Source organism: Nicotiana tomentosiformis, chromosome 5 (assembly GCF_000390325.3).
Source record: "Nicotiana tomentosiformis chromosome 5, ASM39032v3, whole genome shotgun sequence".
Lineage (NCBI taxonomy): Eukaryota > Viridiplantae > Streptophyta > Magnoliopsida > Solanales > Solanaceae > Nicotiana > Nicotiana tomentosiformis.
In genome coordinates, this window is record NC_090816.1 from 126,693,183 (window position 1) to 126,709,362 (window position 16,180).

The 16,180-nt window shown below is 34.3% G+C and overlaps 1 protein-coding gene across 1 annotated transcript; it reads left to right on the forward strand.

Moving 5' to 3' along the window:
• Nucleotides 1–9,253: 9,253 nt before the first annotated feature.
• LOC104104896 (probable methylenetetrahydrofolate reductase) lies at nt 9,254–16,009 on the forward strand. Its single transcript, NM_001302523.1, is given in 11 exon segments — nt 9,254–9,658; nt 11,136–11,196; nt 11,345–11,427; nt 11,516–11,689; nt 12,619–12,792; nt 12,903–13,003; nt 13,086–13,197; nt 13,765–13,845; nt 13,926–14,103; nt 15,031–15,365; nt 15,926–16,009. Coding segments are annotated over 11 exon segments (1,788 nt in total).
• Nucleotides 16,010–16,180: the final 171 nt, after the last annotated feature.

Below are 16,180 nucleotides of genomic sequence, written 5' to 3' on the forward strand. Positions count from 1 at the left end.
TTCTTTATGAGACTCTTTCGTAGTGTCATCTTGATCATTTATTTTTCTTTTTCTAGGATTTCGATCCTTAGAACCCAATGGTCTGCCACGCTTTAGGCGTGCTATTGACTCATTAGGTATGACACTAGAAGATTGTCCAACAGGTACATCAATACGGATTGGAATATTCTCTGCAGGAATATGTGATTTTGTTATCCTTTTCAGATCCGTAAATACATCTGGCATTTGATTTTCTATTTTCTGCAAATAGATAATTATTTGCACCTCCTTTTCACAATTATAGGCACATGGATAAAGATGAGACAATGATGGATTTTTTCATGAAAATTTCCATTTGATATCACCGATTTCTCCCCCAAATTTTGGGAAAAATGCTTCATCGAATCGACAATTCACAAATCGAGCAGTGAATAAATTCCCCGTTAATGTTTTGAGGTAGCGAATAATGGAGGGCGATTCAAACCCAACATATATTCCTAACCTTCTTTGGGGACCCATCTTGGTGCGATATGGTTATGCTACAGGCACATATACAACGCATCCAAAAATTCTTAAATGGGATATATTAGGTTTATGACCCAAAACTAATTACAACGGGGAATATTTATGATACTTTATCGGTATGAGACGAATTAACATTGCTGTATGCAAAATGGCATGACCCCAAACTGAAGTGGGCAACTTGGTTTTCATGAGTAATGGTCTTGCTATCAATTGCAGACGTTTAATCAAAGATTCTGCAAGGCCATTTTAAGTGTGAACATGAGCTACATAATGTTTCACTTTTATCCCAAATTGATAAGCAATAATCATTAAATGCTTGGGATGAAAAGTTTGTGGCATTATCAAGTCTAATAGACTTAATTGAATTATCGAGAAATTGTGCCCGTAATCGGATTATTTGTGCCATTAATTTTGCTAATGCCAGGTTGCGAGATAACAATAGGCATACATGAGACCATCTATAAGATGCATCTATTAAGGCCATAAAATATCTAAACGACCCACTATATGGGTGAATAGGTCCACAAATATCCCTTTTTATACGTTCCAAAAACACAAGGCACTCAATCCCAACCTTTGTTGGTGATGGTCTAATAATCAACTTGCCTTGATAACAAGAAGTGCAAGAAAATTTATTATTTAAAAGAATCTTTAAATTCTTTAATGGATGCCCATTTGAGTTTTCTATAATTCGTCTCATCATAATTGATCCAAGATGTCCCAATCGATCATGCCAAAGTACAAAAGTATTGGAATTAGAAACCTTTTGGTTTACGATAAAATGTGCCTCAATTGCACTAATTCTTGTCCAATACATGCTACAAGATAAAGATGAGAACTTCTCAATAACCTTTTTCTGGTCAGAGACATAATTGGTAACGATGAGATATTCAAGATTATTCTCATCTATTGTCTCAATATGAAATTCATTTCGACATATATCTTTAAAACTCAACAAGTTCCTCTAGGACTTGGAGGAGAACATCGCATTCTCTGTGATAAGTATTGTTCCCTTAGGCAGAGTTATATTAGCTCTTCTAGAGCCTTCAATTAGATTACTACTACCAGAAATTGTAGTAACATCTACCTTACACATACTTAAATGAGAGAAATATTTCTTTTCTTTGAATATTGTATGTGTTGTACATGAATTAATTAAGTAAATATTTTTACAATTGAACTTTGATCCAAGTTTACTTTGAAATATATTCATATTTGCTTCCCATGGTTTGATATACAAACAGAAGTATATGAATAAATATTAGTATTTTCAGAGAAAAGGAAAAAAAAATAAAGTTAACCAAATGATTCAATAGTGACTTTTAATGCAATTTCGAGCAAACTCTGATTATGATACAAATAATTCCATAGCTATAAATAATGCAATTATTTTTAGGTTGTTATATGATTTTAAAACAAGAAAAACTTAAGACATATTAATACACATGAAACAATGAGTGTGCAAATAAAGGTAATTAAACACAAAAGTAGACAATAAACTGTATAAATATTAAAAACAGGACCAACGTTCATAAGGTATATAATAAACAAAATGACGAAATATTGTAGTTATATTAACGAGTTACCATAAATAATATATTATATAATAGTTAAGTAACAAAAATATTTCTTAAAATATGCTAAATAAAAAAATGGTCAAAGTTATACATGTAACCTCTTAATTGACATCCTTCGTGAAGAAAAATTTAATGACGCTTTATTAGAACTCAGATTACTAGGCTTACAAACCAATTGCTTGAACAAAGTGCGGCATTGATACTGTTGGTACTTTAAATAATTAAGTCATATTGACATAAAAAAATCCAAGGTTTGTTTAGTACTAATTTCAATGTTAAGTGAAATAATATAATATTAACACATAAGAAAAGAAGAATATTGCTTGGCCACGACCACGACCACGACCACGAATAGCATAATGGGAATACACTTCATTCATGTCGAGCAATGGTGTAGACCCAATGGGTCGATTATCGTGATTTCTCATGGGCAAGTCATTGTTTCGTTTAGCTACAAGGAGAAGAGAAATCAATTCAGAGTACTTCTTGAAACCTTTCTCTCGGTACTGCTGTTGCAGGACCATATTGGAGGCATGAAACATTGTGAACGTTTTTTCAAGCATATCATAGTCAGTGATACTATCTCCACAGAGTTTTAATTTAGAAGTAATTCTGAATATCACAAAATTATATTCAAAAATAGACTTAAAGTCTTGGAGCGTTAGATGAGCCCAATCATATCGTGCTTGTGGAAGTGTGGCCAACTTTAAGTTGTCATATCTTTCCTTTAAACCATTCCACAAAACAAGTGGATCTTTGACTGTGAGATATTCTATTTTCAACCATTCATCAAGGTAATGGCGTAAGAAAATCAAGGCCTTAGCACAACCTTGGGTAGATACTTTATTTCTATCTTTAATGGTGTCTCCAATACTCATTGCATCTAAATGGATTTCAGCATCCAATACCCATGTCATATAGTTATTGCTCGAAATTTCAAGGGCAACGAACTTTCTTTTCATAATATCCGTCATAATTAAAAGAGGAGAAAAATTATACATTAGTCTTCTCAAAGAGCTTCTTGAGACGGTAGAGTCCTGTGCTGATAACGTGTTATAAATATAGCTCAAAGTAACAATATAGAACAAGGAAAAATAAGCTAAGAGATATAGAGAGAAAGAGAGGAGAGATTATTATTTTTTGTTCAATTGTGTGTATTTTCCTATCTATTACAATGTCTTTATATAAGCATGAAAAGTGAAGAAAATATGGCATTGAATATGTCATTAAACATAGAAAATATATCATTGAATATATCACTAAATATTTGAGATGAAGATCATGGAGAAAAAGTAGACATACACCGTAATTTGATATGTCTTATAACATTTTAAAAATTTTCGTTATACCCAATACAATCTTGATTTAAAGAGCTTTTAATTGTTGACTTAGATTAAAAAAGAAATCAAGGGTAGCTCTGAAAGCGCATGCTAGACACGGTCTGCTAACGTGCGCCACTCACCATGCCTCGCCGGAAACGACAGGTTCCTCCACCCCAACCAAACCTACAACCTATACCAAATGTTAATAAGCCCACTCCTCCAATGACTAAACCAGATAGAATGGTAACACCAGATTCTGGAATTCCCCAAAACCTAGCTCCATTGCAACTGGTCAATTGGATTCCTAGAGCAGAGAGAACTGCCGTACCAATTCAAATTGAAGTTTCTGAATCAACAGAAAGCAAAGGTGAAGAGGAAGCAACTGTAATTGCGAGGAAATTAACATTCTCAAATGAAGCGAGGGAGACGAAGCCAACCATGGCTGAGGTATTAAAGGACAATCGACTAAAACACCAAGGTATGAAATTGAATTACTATGCTCCAATCATGAAGGATGGTGTAAAGGTTGTGAAATTGAAAAACAGCATAGAAAATGGGATTGCGGACTGATTGGGTATGTATTAGGGGGAAATCCCAATTTCAAAGATATGCTAAAGTTTGTCTATGGGGTATGGCACTTTGTAGCTACACCTAAGGTTTATCTGCACGATGATGGCTATTTTATCTACCGGTTTGAATCTGAGCAAGACAAAGCCAGTATCATGGAGAATGGCCCCTACACCTACAATAACAGACCCTTGATATTGAAGACATGGACGCCTGAGTTCCAGATGAGCAAAGAACCCATTCGTCTAATTCCACTGTGGCTCTGCTTTCCTAGACGTCCACTACTGTACTGGACAGAGGAAAACTTAGGAAGAATTGCAAGCTACCTAGGGAAACCTATATGTACAGATAGACTAGCGGCACAGGAAGACAGGGTGTTCCTTACCAACAGGCTCAAGAAGGCAGTAAATTACTTGGTTAGTAAGTCCCAATCTACTTTTATTGAAGGTAGGAGCATTCTGGACAATGTGATAGTAGCACATGAACTGGTAAAAGGATACTCAAGGAAAGGGGTGTCTCCTAGATGCATTATCAAGGTGGACATTAGAAAAGCTTATGATTCAGTTGAATGGAGATTCTTGAAAATGATATTACTTGAGTTTGGCATTCCTTTTAGAATAGTGAACTTGATTATGACTTGTGTCACTACAGTTAGCTATACACTGCTGATAAATAGAGGACTGACTTCAAGGTTTCAAGCAAAGAAGGGACTAAGACAAGGAGATCCTATGTCTCCATATCTCTTTGTCTTAGCAATGGAGTACTTAAACAGATCTCTAAAACAATTGAGGCATAACCCAAATTTTAACTTCCACCCCAAGTGTGCTAATCGAGAATTGATACACATCTGCTTCGCGGATGATCTGTTGATGTGCTGTAGAGCAGATAAGATTTCAATCCAACTGATGCTACAAGCTTTCCAACATTTCTCTGAAGTCGAAGGGCTACAAGCAAATCTGGATAAAAGCTCCATATACTTGGCAGGAGTATCACAAGAATTTAAAGCATAAGTCACTAAGGAATGGAAATTTACTGCGGGTGAATTACCTTTCAAATACCTGGGGGTGCCACTTTCTTCTAAAAAGCTAAACATACATCAGTATATGCCCTTGGTGGACAAAATTGTTGCAAGGGTCAGATGTTGGACAACAAAGTTCTTGTCATACAGTGGGAGAGTGCAACTGATTAAGAGTGTACTATTTGAGATGCAAACTTATTGGGCTCAGGTCTTCTTGTTGCCAAAAAGATTCTAACCATGGTTACTAACATTTGCAGAACTTTCCTATGGACAGGAAGTACTGATCACTCCAGGAAAGCCCTTGTGGCATGGGATAAATTATGCCTGCCTAGATCTGCTGGGGGACTCAACATTATTGACATCTTCAAGTGGAATAAAGCTGCTTTGTGCAAACTCCTATGGGCAGTAGCATTGAAAGAGGACAGGTTATGGATACAATGGATACATGGTATCTACATCAAGACGCAAGATCTAATGCAAATGAAGACACCACAGCAAGCTAGCTGGCTAGTTAAAAAGATTTTTGAAGCAAGGCAATGGCTAGCTGAAGCAGGAGATCCTATCACAATGCTAGAAGGAATGGTTGACAAAGGCAGATTCAGCATTAAGAAAGCTTACAGATCTCTTATGCCTCAGTATGAAAAGGTCTCATGGAAAAGTCTGGTGCTAGCTAAAGGCTTACTACCTAGGCACCAATTCATACTATGGTTAGCTGTCCAAAAAAGACTATCCACAGTAGACAGACTAAAGAGATGGAGGGTGCAGGTTTCTCAGAACTGTGTGCTATGTGAGACTGACTCTATTGAAGATCTTGCGCATCTGTTCTTCTCCTGTCCATATTCAAACAACATGTGGAGGATCCTAACAAGATGGGCAGGGATAATAAGACCAATTGGCAACTGGGATGAAGAGGTAACATGGTACTCCAGTAAAGTTAACAATTGCAGACCAAAGGCAGGTATCCTGGGATTCTTATTTGCGGCAACAGTCTACCAGATCTGGTCAGAAAAAAATAGACGCAGGTTTACCAACCAGAAACTGGAAAGCAAACAGCTCATCAGAGAGATCATACTACAACTGCATATGAAAGGGTAGAAGATACTCAAGTGGAAGAAAGAGTTAGAACAGTTAAATAGCTACCCTGTATAGATTAAATGGAATTAGTGAGTATAGTTCAAGTGAAATTAGTGAATATATAGTGAAATAGCAGCTCCAATTGTAATTGAGGAATGACTCTATAGTCCAGGCGAGTCATCTTGTACATATTGAGTTACTTGGTTAAATAAAATTTTGCAGTTTAACCAAAAATATTGTTGACTTAGATTATATCTTCTCATTCCTCTTTCTCTTCTTTTTTCCTTTTTTTTTCTTTCTTTTTTAGGTGAAAAGTTTTTATAGGTGAATGATAATGACACGTTTGTTCTTTTCAACTTCTAATTGGAAAGCAGCACGTGGTAGAATAACAATTGTAGGATAAAATAAACTAGAATTAGGTGATATTATCTTTACAGTAGATAGATCAACTATATATTTTTTCCAATTAATTTTGACCTTGTCTGCTGCTTTCTCCTTGCTCAGATTGACTAATTGAGTAATCACAAAAAAAAAGAAAAAAAAAAGATGAAGCTTAATGAGACTCATAAGATGGTAGCAAATGATTTTTGCTGAGAATTTTTGCCTGGGATATAGTAGGGTTAATTTCACTTATGGTCATTCAACTATCTTTCAATTTCATTAAAGTCACTTAACTATTTTTTGTCACTTAAAAGTAACTAAACTTTATCATTGTCACTTAAAAGTTATTTTGGCTTAAACCCCTACCTTAAATATGACATTGCATAAAATTTAATGAGAAAAATCCAAAAATAAATGTCACATAAGCTTAAATGGACCATACCAACTTTAGATCCATTTCTCCCTTAATGTGATTTGACCCATAACCCAAATGATTTCAATTTTAAAACAAATTCCACATTAGTTTAAAATAATTATCCTACACTACACAATTTTTGCCTTTTCTGATACATAATGCCCATTTATAATTATTTTATACTAAAAAATTCTTCTCTTGTTTGTATGCCCCATCCGAGTCGTTTTATTACTCTACTGAAGTTAAAATACTACTGTATCCAACTCACATAACATATTTATAATTTTCTAGTGAAGTTAAAATAGTATTGTATCCATCTCACATAACATATGAATGTATCATAAGCATACAAGAATAATAAGGCTAGTGAGAATATATTTTCACAAACTACCATTCTATTAATTTCAAAATATTGCTTATTAAGCAACACCATCATACAAATAACCTGCTTAGTAAGCAACACATATAATTAAAGTGCATAACAAAAATTGTCAATAGACATGTAATTATAGACAACATTTTGCAATTGTTTAGACAAACGAAAGATTGTATCTGTACGATCAAAACCCCCCAAAAAATCACAAGACCTAATTTTATGAGGGATATGTGTTTTTCCCTCTATTGAAACCCATTTAGGTTATGGGTCAAATCACATTAAGGGAGAAATGAATTTAGTGGGTATGACCCATTTAAGCTTATGTGGTATTTATTTTTGGATTGTTCTCATTAAATTTTATGACATATCATATTTATGGTAGGATTTGAGCTAAGATGACTTTTAAGTAACAATAATAAAGTTTAATTACTTTTAAGTGACAAAAAATAGTTATGTGACTTTAGTAAAATTAAAAGATAGTTGAATGGACATCAGTGAAATTAATCATATATAAAAAGGTGTAATACAATTTATCTTGAATTTAAATTTTATGTATACTTCTCATTTAGTAATAGTGCTTTATCCTCAATACGAAGCGTTCTAAAATTCTAATTTATTCAAATCCAATATAGGTACAAGAAAGGCAAAATGTACCGCCCACCCTCAAAATTGAAAGACTCGAGCTACCGACAAACACAGCCTACCTACAAACTACGTCATCTAACTTATTCCTTTCCTTTGATTTTATACCTTTTTGATTGGATACAAAAATTTTAAAATTTATTTAACCTTCCTATTGCAATAACCATTAGTAAAAAGAATTCATTAAAATAATAATCTAAAAGTAGTAATTTGATCAATTTAAAATACAAGAAAATTATTAATGAAATTCTATACAAATGTAACAAGTAAATTGAATTTGTTTGGGACAATTTTATGTTTTAGAAAAGAAGAAGTCATTTACTACTTCCTTTCGGATCTACTTTTACTGTTTAAATTAGTGAAGTATTACCCAAATGAGATATTTAAGGAGACATAAATAATAATCTAGATAAAAACTTTTACGATTAACGTTATTACTTCTTATTGTCAATTTTAATATTTCAATCAAATAAGTAATTATTTATTTATGATATGAGCTTTAACACTTAAAATTATTTTATACGGAGTAATTGTTAATGCTTATTAGATACTTTTAACAAGTTAATCCGAACGAGCTCTAAATATATCTTTCTTAAAAGGACATATAAAATCATGAAATTCGGATCTATTTGCGCATCTCAATTAATTTAATTTTAGAAAAAATGATATTGTATCACCGCTCTTAAAATAATAGGCGAAAATATATATATATATATATATATATATATATATATATATATATATATATATATATATATATATATATATATATATATATATATTTTGTATGTTATATATATTCGATACGTTATATATAAAAATTATATAAATTTTATATACTTTTTCGACTAACAAATATAAATAGTTTCTGACGCGGGCTAAAAGTGAATAAAACCCTTAATTTTATTCAACAAGACTTGCATAAATGAGAAAAAAATTAGTATTTTTTATATGTGATAATTTGAATTTGAGATCTCATTATTCTCAACTCATTCCATTGACCACTAATCATTTTTGCGTGCCATTTTAGTTTTAAATTTTAAAAAGAAGGACTCTTTATCCAAATAGTCGATTATATTATTATTTACTTTTGCTAGACATATAAATAGATTATATATTAATTATACACATATAATACGTCGGCTACTACTATTATAAATAGTCTATTATTATAGACTATAGTGGTAGCCCATCACAACTCACCAACTTCCCAATCTTTCTACTTATTATTATATATCCTCCTAACCTCACTTCTTCACTTGCCCCTCTGTACCCAATTAGCAGCAGCTGCTAAAAAAAGCTGCATTTTTTTTTTTCAAGATTCTTGCCAAATCTTGAGCATCTTCATTTTCTTTCTCAATTTTGCAAGACAGAAAAATGAAGGTAATTGAGAAGATCCAAGAGGCAGCTAAAGATGAAAACAGGGTAGTATTTTCCTTTGAATTTTTCCCACCAAAGACAGAAGATGGGGTTGAAAATCTATTCGAAAGAATGGAAAGAATGGTAGCACATAACCCATCATTTTGTGATATAACGTGGGGTGCAGGTGGTTCAACAGCAGATCTAACACTTGAGATTTCTAAAAGAATGCAAAATATGGTGTGTGTTGAAACTATGATGCATTTAACATGTACAAATATGCCTGTTGAAAAGATTGATCATGCTCTTGATACTATTAAGATTAATGGTATTCAAAATGTTCTTGCTCTTCGTGGTGATCCTCCTCATGGTCAAGATAAGTTTGTTCAAGTTGAAGGTGGTTTTGCTTGTGCCTTGGATCTGGTAATTTCTCTACTTAATTATTCTTTGATCTGTGATCTAGTTGTGTAATATGAATTGTTGAATTGTATGATCTTTTCATTTAAAAGATTAAGTTGTTAGACCGAGCATACTTTTAATTACGTAATAGTATTATGTTTCAACACGTGTGGACTTGATTCATAGCCTGTTTGGCTAAGTTTCTCGGATCCTTAAAAAAAATGTTTTTTTTTTCCAAAGTTAGAAGTGTTTGGCAAAGGTTTTAGAAAAAAAAAAAAAAGCTTTCGAGGAGAACCAGAAAAAGTAACTTTTGTTTAAAAGCACTTTGAAAAACACTTTTGATAAAAATACGCTTAGAAACACTTTTTAAAAGTTTGACCAAATACTAATTACTTCTCATAAGTGATTTTCAAATTAATTAGCCATGTTTGGGAGGTTAGGTTTATGTCCCACTCCTCTTGTACTTTACTTTGATTATCAATAAACAAGTTGGGGGTCAATGCCAAACCCCCATCACCACGGGAGGTGAAAGCCCGGGCTGATGGATTAATTTATAAATAAATAAATAAATAAATTAATTAGCCAAACACCAACTGATTCTCACGAAATGAGAAAATCACTTCTCACAATAAGCTGATTTTTGCAGCTTAGCCAAACGGGCTATTATGGACCTAACATATGAAAAAATTTAAGTTGTTAGAGTGAGCACACTTTTAAAAAGCAGCCACTAATGCTTTGTATTAGGGTAGGCTGTCTACATCACACCCCTTGGGTGCGGCCCTTCCCTGGACCTTGCGTGAATGTAGAATGCTTTGTACACCGGGCTACCCTTTTTCACATGTAAGCTTGATTTTTGGACCCAACTCATTGAAATATTCTTTGCTTTTGGGTGGCGATGAGATTTCAGCTCAGAACTTATTGTTTGCTTGTTCTGATACCATGTTAAATTGTGCAACCACCTCATCGATGTTGTAAATATTGTACTTGTTGAATTGTGTGATCATTTTATCTAAAAATTTAATCGGTTAGAGATAGCATTACTTTTAGTCACTTAAAATATATTATGTCTCGGTACGTCCCTTCACTTGTGGACCTGATTCATGGACCCAACACATCTAATGATGTTGGCGAGCATAATTTTGCAAACGAAATGACTTACTAGCCACAACATATCATGAGACAACCTACCATCACAAAAGATTTACTTAATTATATGATATCTTGGAAAAAAAACTATGTTGTATCTCAACACGTCCCTTCACGTGTGTGAGCTTGATTCTTGGACGCAACTTATCGAAAGACTTTTTGCTTTTTGGGTGGCAGTGAGATTTGGTCTGAGGACCTGTTACCTACTCTGATACCATGTTAAATTGTGCAACCACCTCGTCTAAAAGTTTTAAACTTTTGGAAAGAGCACATTTTTAATTGCTTAAAGAGTAATTATGTTATGGCTGGTGTAATATTTGTGTTAGTATTAATTGATATTCTTTTTTGTTTTTAGGTGAAGCATATTCGTGCCAAGTATGGGGACTACTTTGGGATAACTGTTGCTGGTTATCCAGGTTAGCTACTAAGATCTTGGGCTTTGAGTTATTTATTTGGACAAATATGGACCATGATTTACTTATTCCACATTAGTTTTGAAGCAAAATGAGTTTTTTTCTGATGTTTTGTGTGCTGTTACTGACTACTATTTTGATTCTTTGTCAGAGGCACATCCTGATGTTATACCTGCTAATGGAATAGCTACACAAGAGATATATGAAAATGACCTTGCCTACCTCAAAAGAAAGGTAGTCTATTCCCAGCATTATAATTGTCATCCGAGGAATATAATGAGTTTGTGGTACTTGCGTTAGATTATACATTTGTATTCTACAGGTTGATGCTGGAGCTGATCTTATTGTAACTCAACTCTTCTATGATACTGATATTTTCCTCAAATTTGTCAACGATTGCCGCCAACTTGGAATTACTTGCCCCATCGTCCCGGGTATCATGCCCATTAACAATTACAAGGGCTTCTTGCGCATGACTGGATTTTGCAAGACTAAGGTATCCCCATATTTTGGAGTACAGACTTTACCTCTGTGTTTATTTTTATGTTAGCTTGTGGAACGACATATTACTTCACTCCTATTAAAATGCATGGTAACCCCAAAAATATGGAGATGTTATATTGCCCAAAAGTTCGGTTAGGTACCGTCAAGTTAGTGCTTTTCTTCAATCTTAATAGTATGGTCTCTCAGTGTTGTTAAAGGCTTGCTTGATGTGCGCTTAAGTTCTAAAGCTCGTGATACGTATGTTGTGTGCTTTGCTCACTTATAGTAGTGTAGGCGGTAAGGTGCTTAGGCATGTGCCTCATTGCCCATGTGCTCTGTCTTTAAGAGAGAAGCTATAGACAATAAATATCGTTGACAAAATGATACATTAACTGTTAAAAAAACATTATGACTAAACTTTTTTTGTGATTAGGAACAAGAAATTAGTAATTTAGAATAAGAAAACTAGGCACTAAAAATTTAAACTACATCTTTCATCTAAAACAAAAATTTAAAAGGGTTTTTGAATTTGATTGACATGATTTTTACTTCATGTAGTTCGCTTTATTATATTTTTTTAAATCTCCAAATAATTATTGCTTTTTATTTATTGTTATATTTTTTGCATTACACATATTTTTATTTTTTCTTCATTTGCGCGTTATTTCACACTCCTAGTTAGATTTTTGCATCTTCTTTCCATCTGTTGCTTTTGCTGTAACACTGTGAGTCGTCTTCCTTAATTGAATATGTTAGTTGAGTTGTTCGTATTTTGAATCCGTGTCTAAATGGTCATGCTTTCCTTACCTGTTGTTATGTTTTACGTAAGCGATGTTGCTGATTAAGACAATAAGTTGATCATGTTTGATGCTTGCTTAAAGGCTGATTAGCAGCTCCTGCTTCAGCTTTGTAGATACTCAGTTTTCCTTTATTATGTTGTAGATTCCAGAAGAGATAATGGCTGCGTTGGAACCTATTAAGGACAACGAGGAGGCTGTCAAAGCCTACGGAATTCACCTTGGAACTGAAATGTGCAAAAAGATTTTGGCCAGCGGCATTAAGACTTTGCATCTTTATACATTAAACATGGAGAAATCAGCACTAGCCATTTTGATGGTTAATTCTCTTACCTTTTGAACTTTCTACTTTGAGATTTACGAAGTAGTCACTATTTCTAGTATAGGCAAGAATTCAACTCACAATTGTGAGATGTCTTGGATATGCAGAATCTTGGATTAATAGAAGAGTCCAAAATTTCTAGGCCATTGCCTTGGAGACGTCCTACAAATGTTTTCCGTGTCAAAGAAGATGTTCGTCCTATATTCTGGTATGTAGAGATGTGAATTAATGTCAGAATACACCTTTTACTTTGTGATGATAATCTGATCTATCGTCGTCAATGATGGTAGGGCAAATCGTCCAAAGAGCTACATCTCTAGGACCTTAGGTTGGGATGAATATCCACATGGTAGATGGGGCAATGCTCAAAATCCATCATACGGGGCACTTACCGACTATCAGGTAATTGCAACTTGTTCTGTTCGTGTAAGTCTCTCTGGGGAATGATTAGTTTAAATATTTACTAATAAACGTCTGATTAGCAGAAGATACTATAGGATATCACATACCTTCTTGAGCATACCCTGGAGCAATCTTTCCTTTTTAAAAAAAAATTAAATATATCTTATCGTTACATCACGAATGACGTTTGGCCCTGGGAAGACGAGACACGAAATTTTGTTTATCTTTTACAGTGCTTATGTTGTTTGAGGCAAAATCAAAGTTATTTTAACTTCTAATATTGTTTGTGAAATACTGTGGGAACTACCTAGGTTTAGGCACTTATAAAAAGAAGGAAACTTGTGGTCTGGGATGTACACTTGATTTATTTTTCTAAGTTTGTTTAAAAGCTGTCTTGTCCTCCTAAATAACGCTTCCTGTTTTAGTGCTTGCGTAGTTCCTTTCTTCGAATCATCATTCAGCTGGTCAACCACAATCAAGATGATACAATTAGCTTTTTTGTGCATTTTTCTGAGTTGTTTTGGTACGTTTGTTATCTGTAACATAGCTTCCTTTGGACCTCTACAGTTCATGCGTGCACGGTCACGTGATAAGAAGCTGCAAGAGGAATGGGCTGTGGCTTTGAATAGTGTGGACGATATCTATGAGGTATGATTTATACTTTTCATTTCTTGTTAAAACTGAAGACTGGTTTCTAAGTCTTGATACTTATAGAATTTTCACTTCAGAGATTTAAGGACTACTGTCTTGGGAAGCTGAGGAGCTGCCCTTGGTCTGAATTAGACGGTCTTCAGCCAGAGACAAAGATCATAAACGAAAAGTTGGGTCATATCAATACAAAAGGTTTCCTGACTATTAACAGCCAACCTGCAGTTAATGCTGAGAAGTCTGACTCTCCTTCTGTTGGTAAGCACAATTCCATCATTTTTCTTCTTTTACTTTCGAATGGTTGAACCTAAAATTATTAATCAGATAGTAGATAACTAAAAAGTGATAGGAAAACCTTTCATACAAGATTTTATACAGAAAATCTAGAGTTTTACACAAAAATATGATTCTCAACAAAAAGCATTAGTCACTAATAAGGGCAGCTTGATGCACGAAGCATCTCGCGTTTATGCAGAGTTCGGAAAAGGAGCGCATCCTAAGGGAGTGTGATGTAGGCAGCCTACCCTGATGCAAGCATCAATCACTAATACTAACTGAAATATTGTAGGTCCTCCCAAAGTGTACAAAAAATAAAACAGTTCCGCTAATATGCACTGGAATTCAACAAGGCTTAGTCCTCTCTAGTATAACTTTGTTCAATACCCTCAAATGTCTTATCCACAGATACCGTCTTCTAAGAATTGCATCTGTTTCACACTTTTCTTTATAAGTCCTTGTCCAACTCTTATGGGAACTTGTCAGGATAAAACCTATTCATTGCTTCATCAACCAGGAAAAGAGACCAATTAACTTCTACTGAATGGTCAAAGTTCAATTTACACTATTTAATAAACAAGTCCATACATTCTTGAAATGAGATTCAACTGTTCCCATAATATCCTTTTTGAGTTGCTAACTATCTTTATGTCACTTCCTGCTTAGCGCGTTTAGGATGCTCTATCACCTCGTCCCATAACTACATGACGAGGGATTTTGTTATAGCAGCCTTTTTTTATCACCTCATTACTTATCTACGAGCTGTACATCCTTTTAGTCAGCCTTCTTTTTATTGCAAAAACATTTTGCTTTTTCCATGACATGTATGCTGATTCTTTATAACTACATGACGTGGGATTTGGTTATATAACCTTTTTGTTTACGAGATTATTTACTTTTTTTCTGCAGGATGGGGCGGTCCCGGTGGATATGTTTATCAAAAGGCTTACTTGGAGTTTTTCTGCTCCGGGGAGAAGTTAAACACCCTCGTCGAAAAATGCAAGGCTTTCCCCTATCTAACATACATGGCTATAAACAAGGAAGGAAACTGGATTTCCAACATCAGCCAAACTGATGTCAATGCGGTGACATGGGGAGCCTTCCCAGCTAAGGAAATTGTACAACCGACAGTCGTTGATCCCGCCAGTTTCATGGTGTGGAAGGATGAAGCATTTGAAATCTGGTCAAGAGGATGGGCTCAATTATACCCAGAGACTGATCCATCTAGAAAATTGCTTGAACAAGTATGTATTCTTTCACACTTTGTGTCTCATGTCTTGATTTAACAATTTATAATTTTTTCGAAATGCTATGGTATTTGGCCATGACTTCACTTGCAAATACTTGAGTCATTATTTGCAAGTAGAAAGCCGGTGCACTAAGCTCCCGCTATGCGCGGGGTCCGGTGAAGAGTCGGACCACAAGGGTCTATTGTACGTAGTCTTACCCTGTATTACTGCAAGAGGTTGTTTCCACCGCTTGAATCCGTGACCTCCTGGTTACATGGCAGCAACTTTACCGATTATGCCAAGGTTCCCTTTCAGTATTTGCAAATACTAAACTTAAGTATTTGAAATGCTAGTAAAGTATTGAAAAACTAGCTTGAAGAGTATTTCGAGTGAAAGAATGGTTTTTCACTCGCAACACTTCAATTTTTTTTCCCTTTGAGTATAAATTTCATGTCCAAGCATGTCCATATAAACTTTTTCAATTCAACTTCAAATACTCATTTTTTTCGACTTCAACCAAATATTGTCCGAACGCTTACTTTACTGATAATATTGCTCTTTCAATTTGTTTACAGGTTCAAAACAGTTACTACTTGGTCAGCCTTGTCGATAACGATTATATCAATGGCGATTTATTTTCCATTTTCAAAGATATCTAAATTAAGCTACAAGACTCAGCTTCTCATCCTTTATAGTGCCATTTAGTCCTATGAAGTATTTTATTGGAAGTCATTACTATTATTGTTGTTCTGTAACAGGAATAATTTAAAGGGATATCTTTCCCTTCAATTCTTTTCGTCTGCTTTTTATAAGAAAATATCGCATTACAC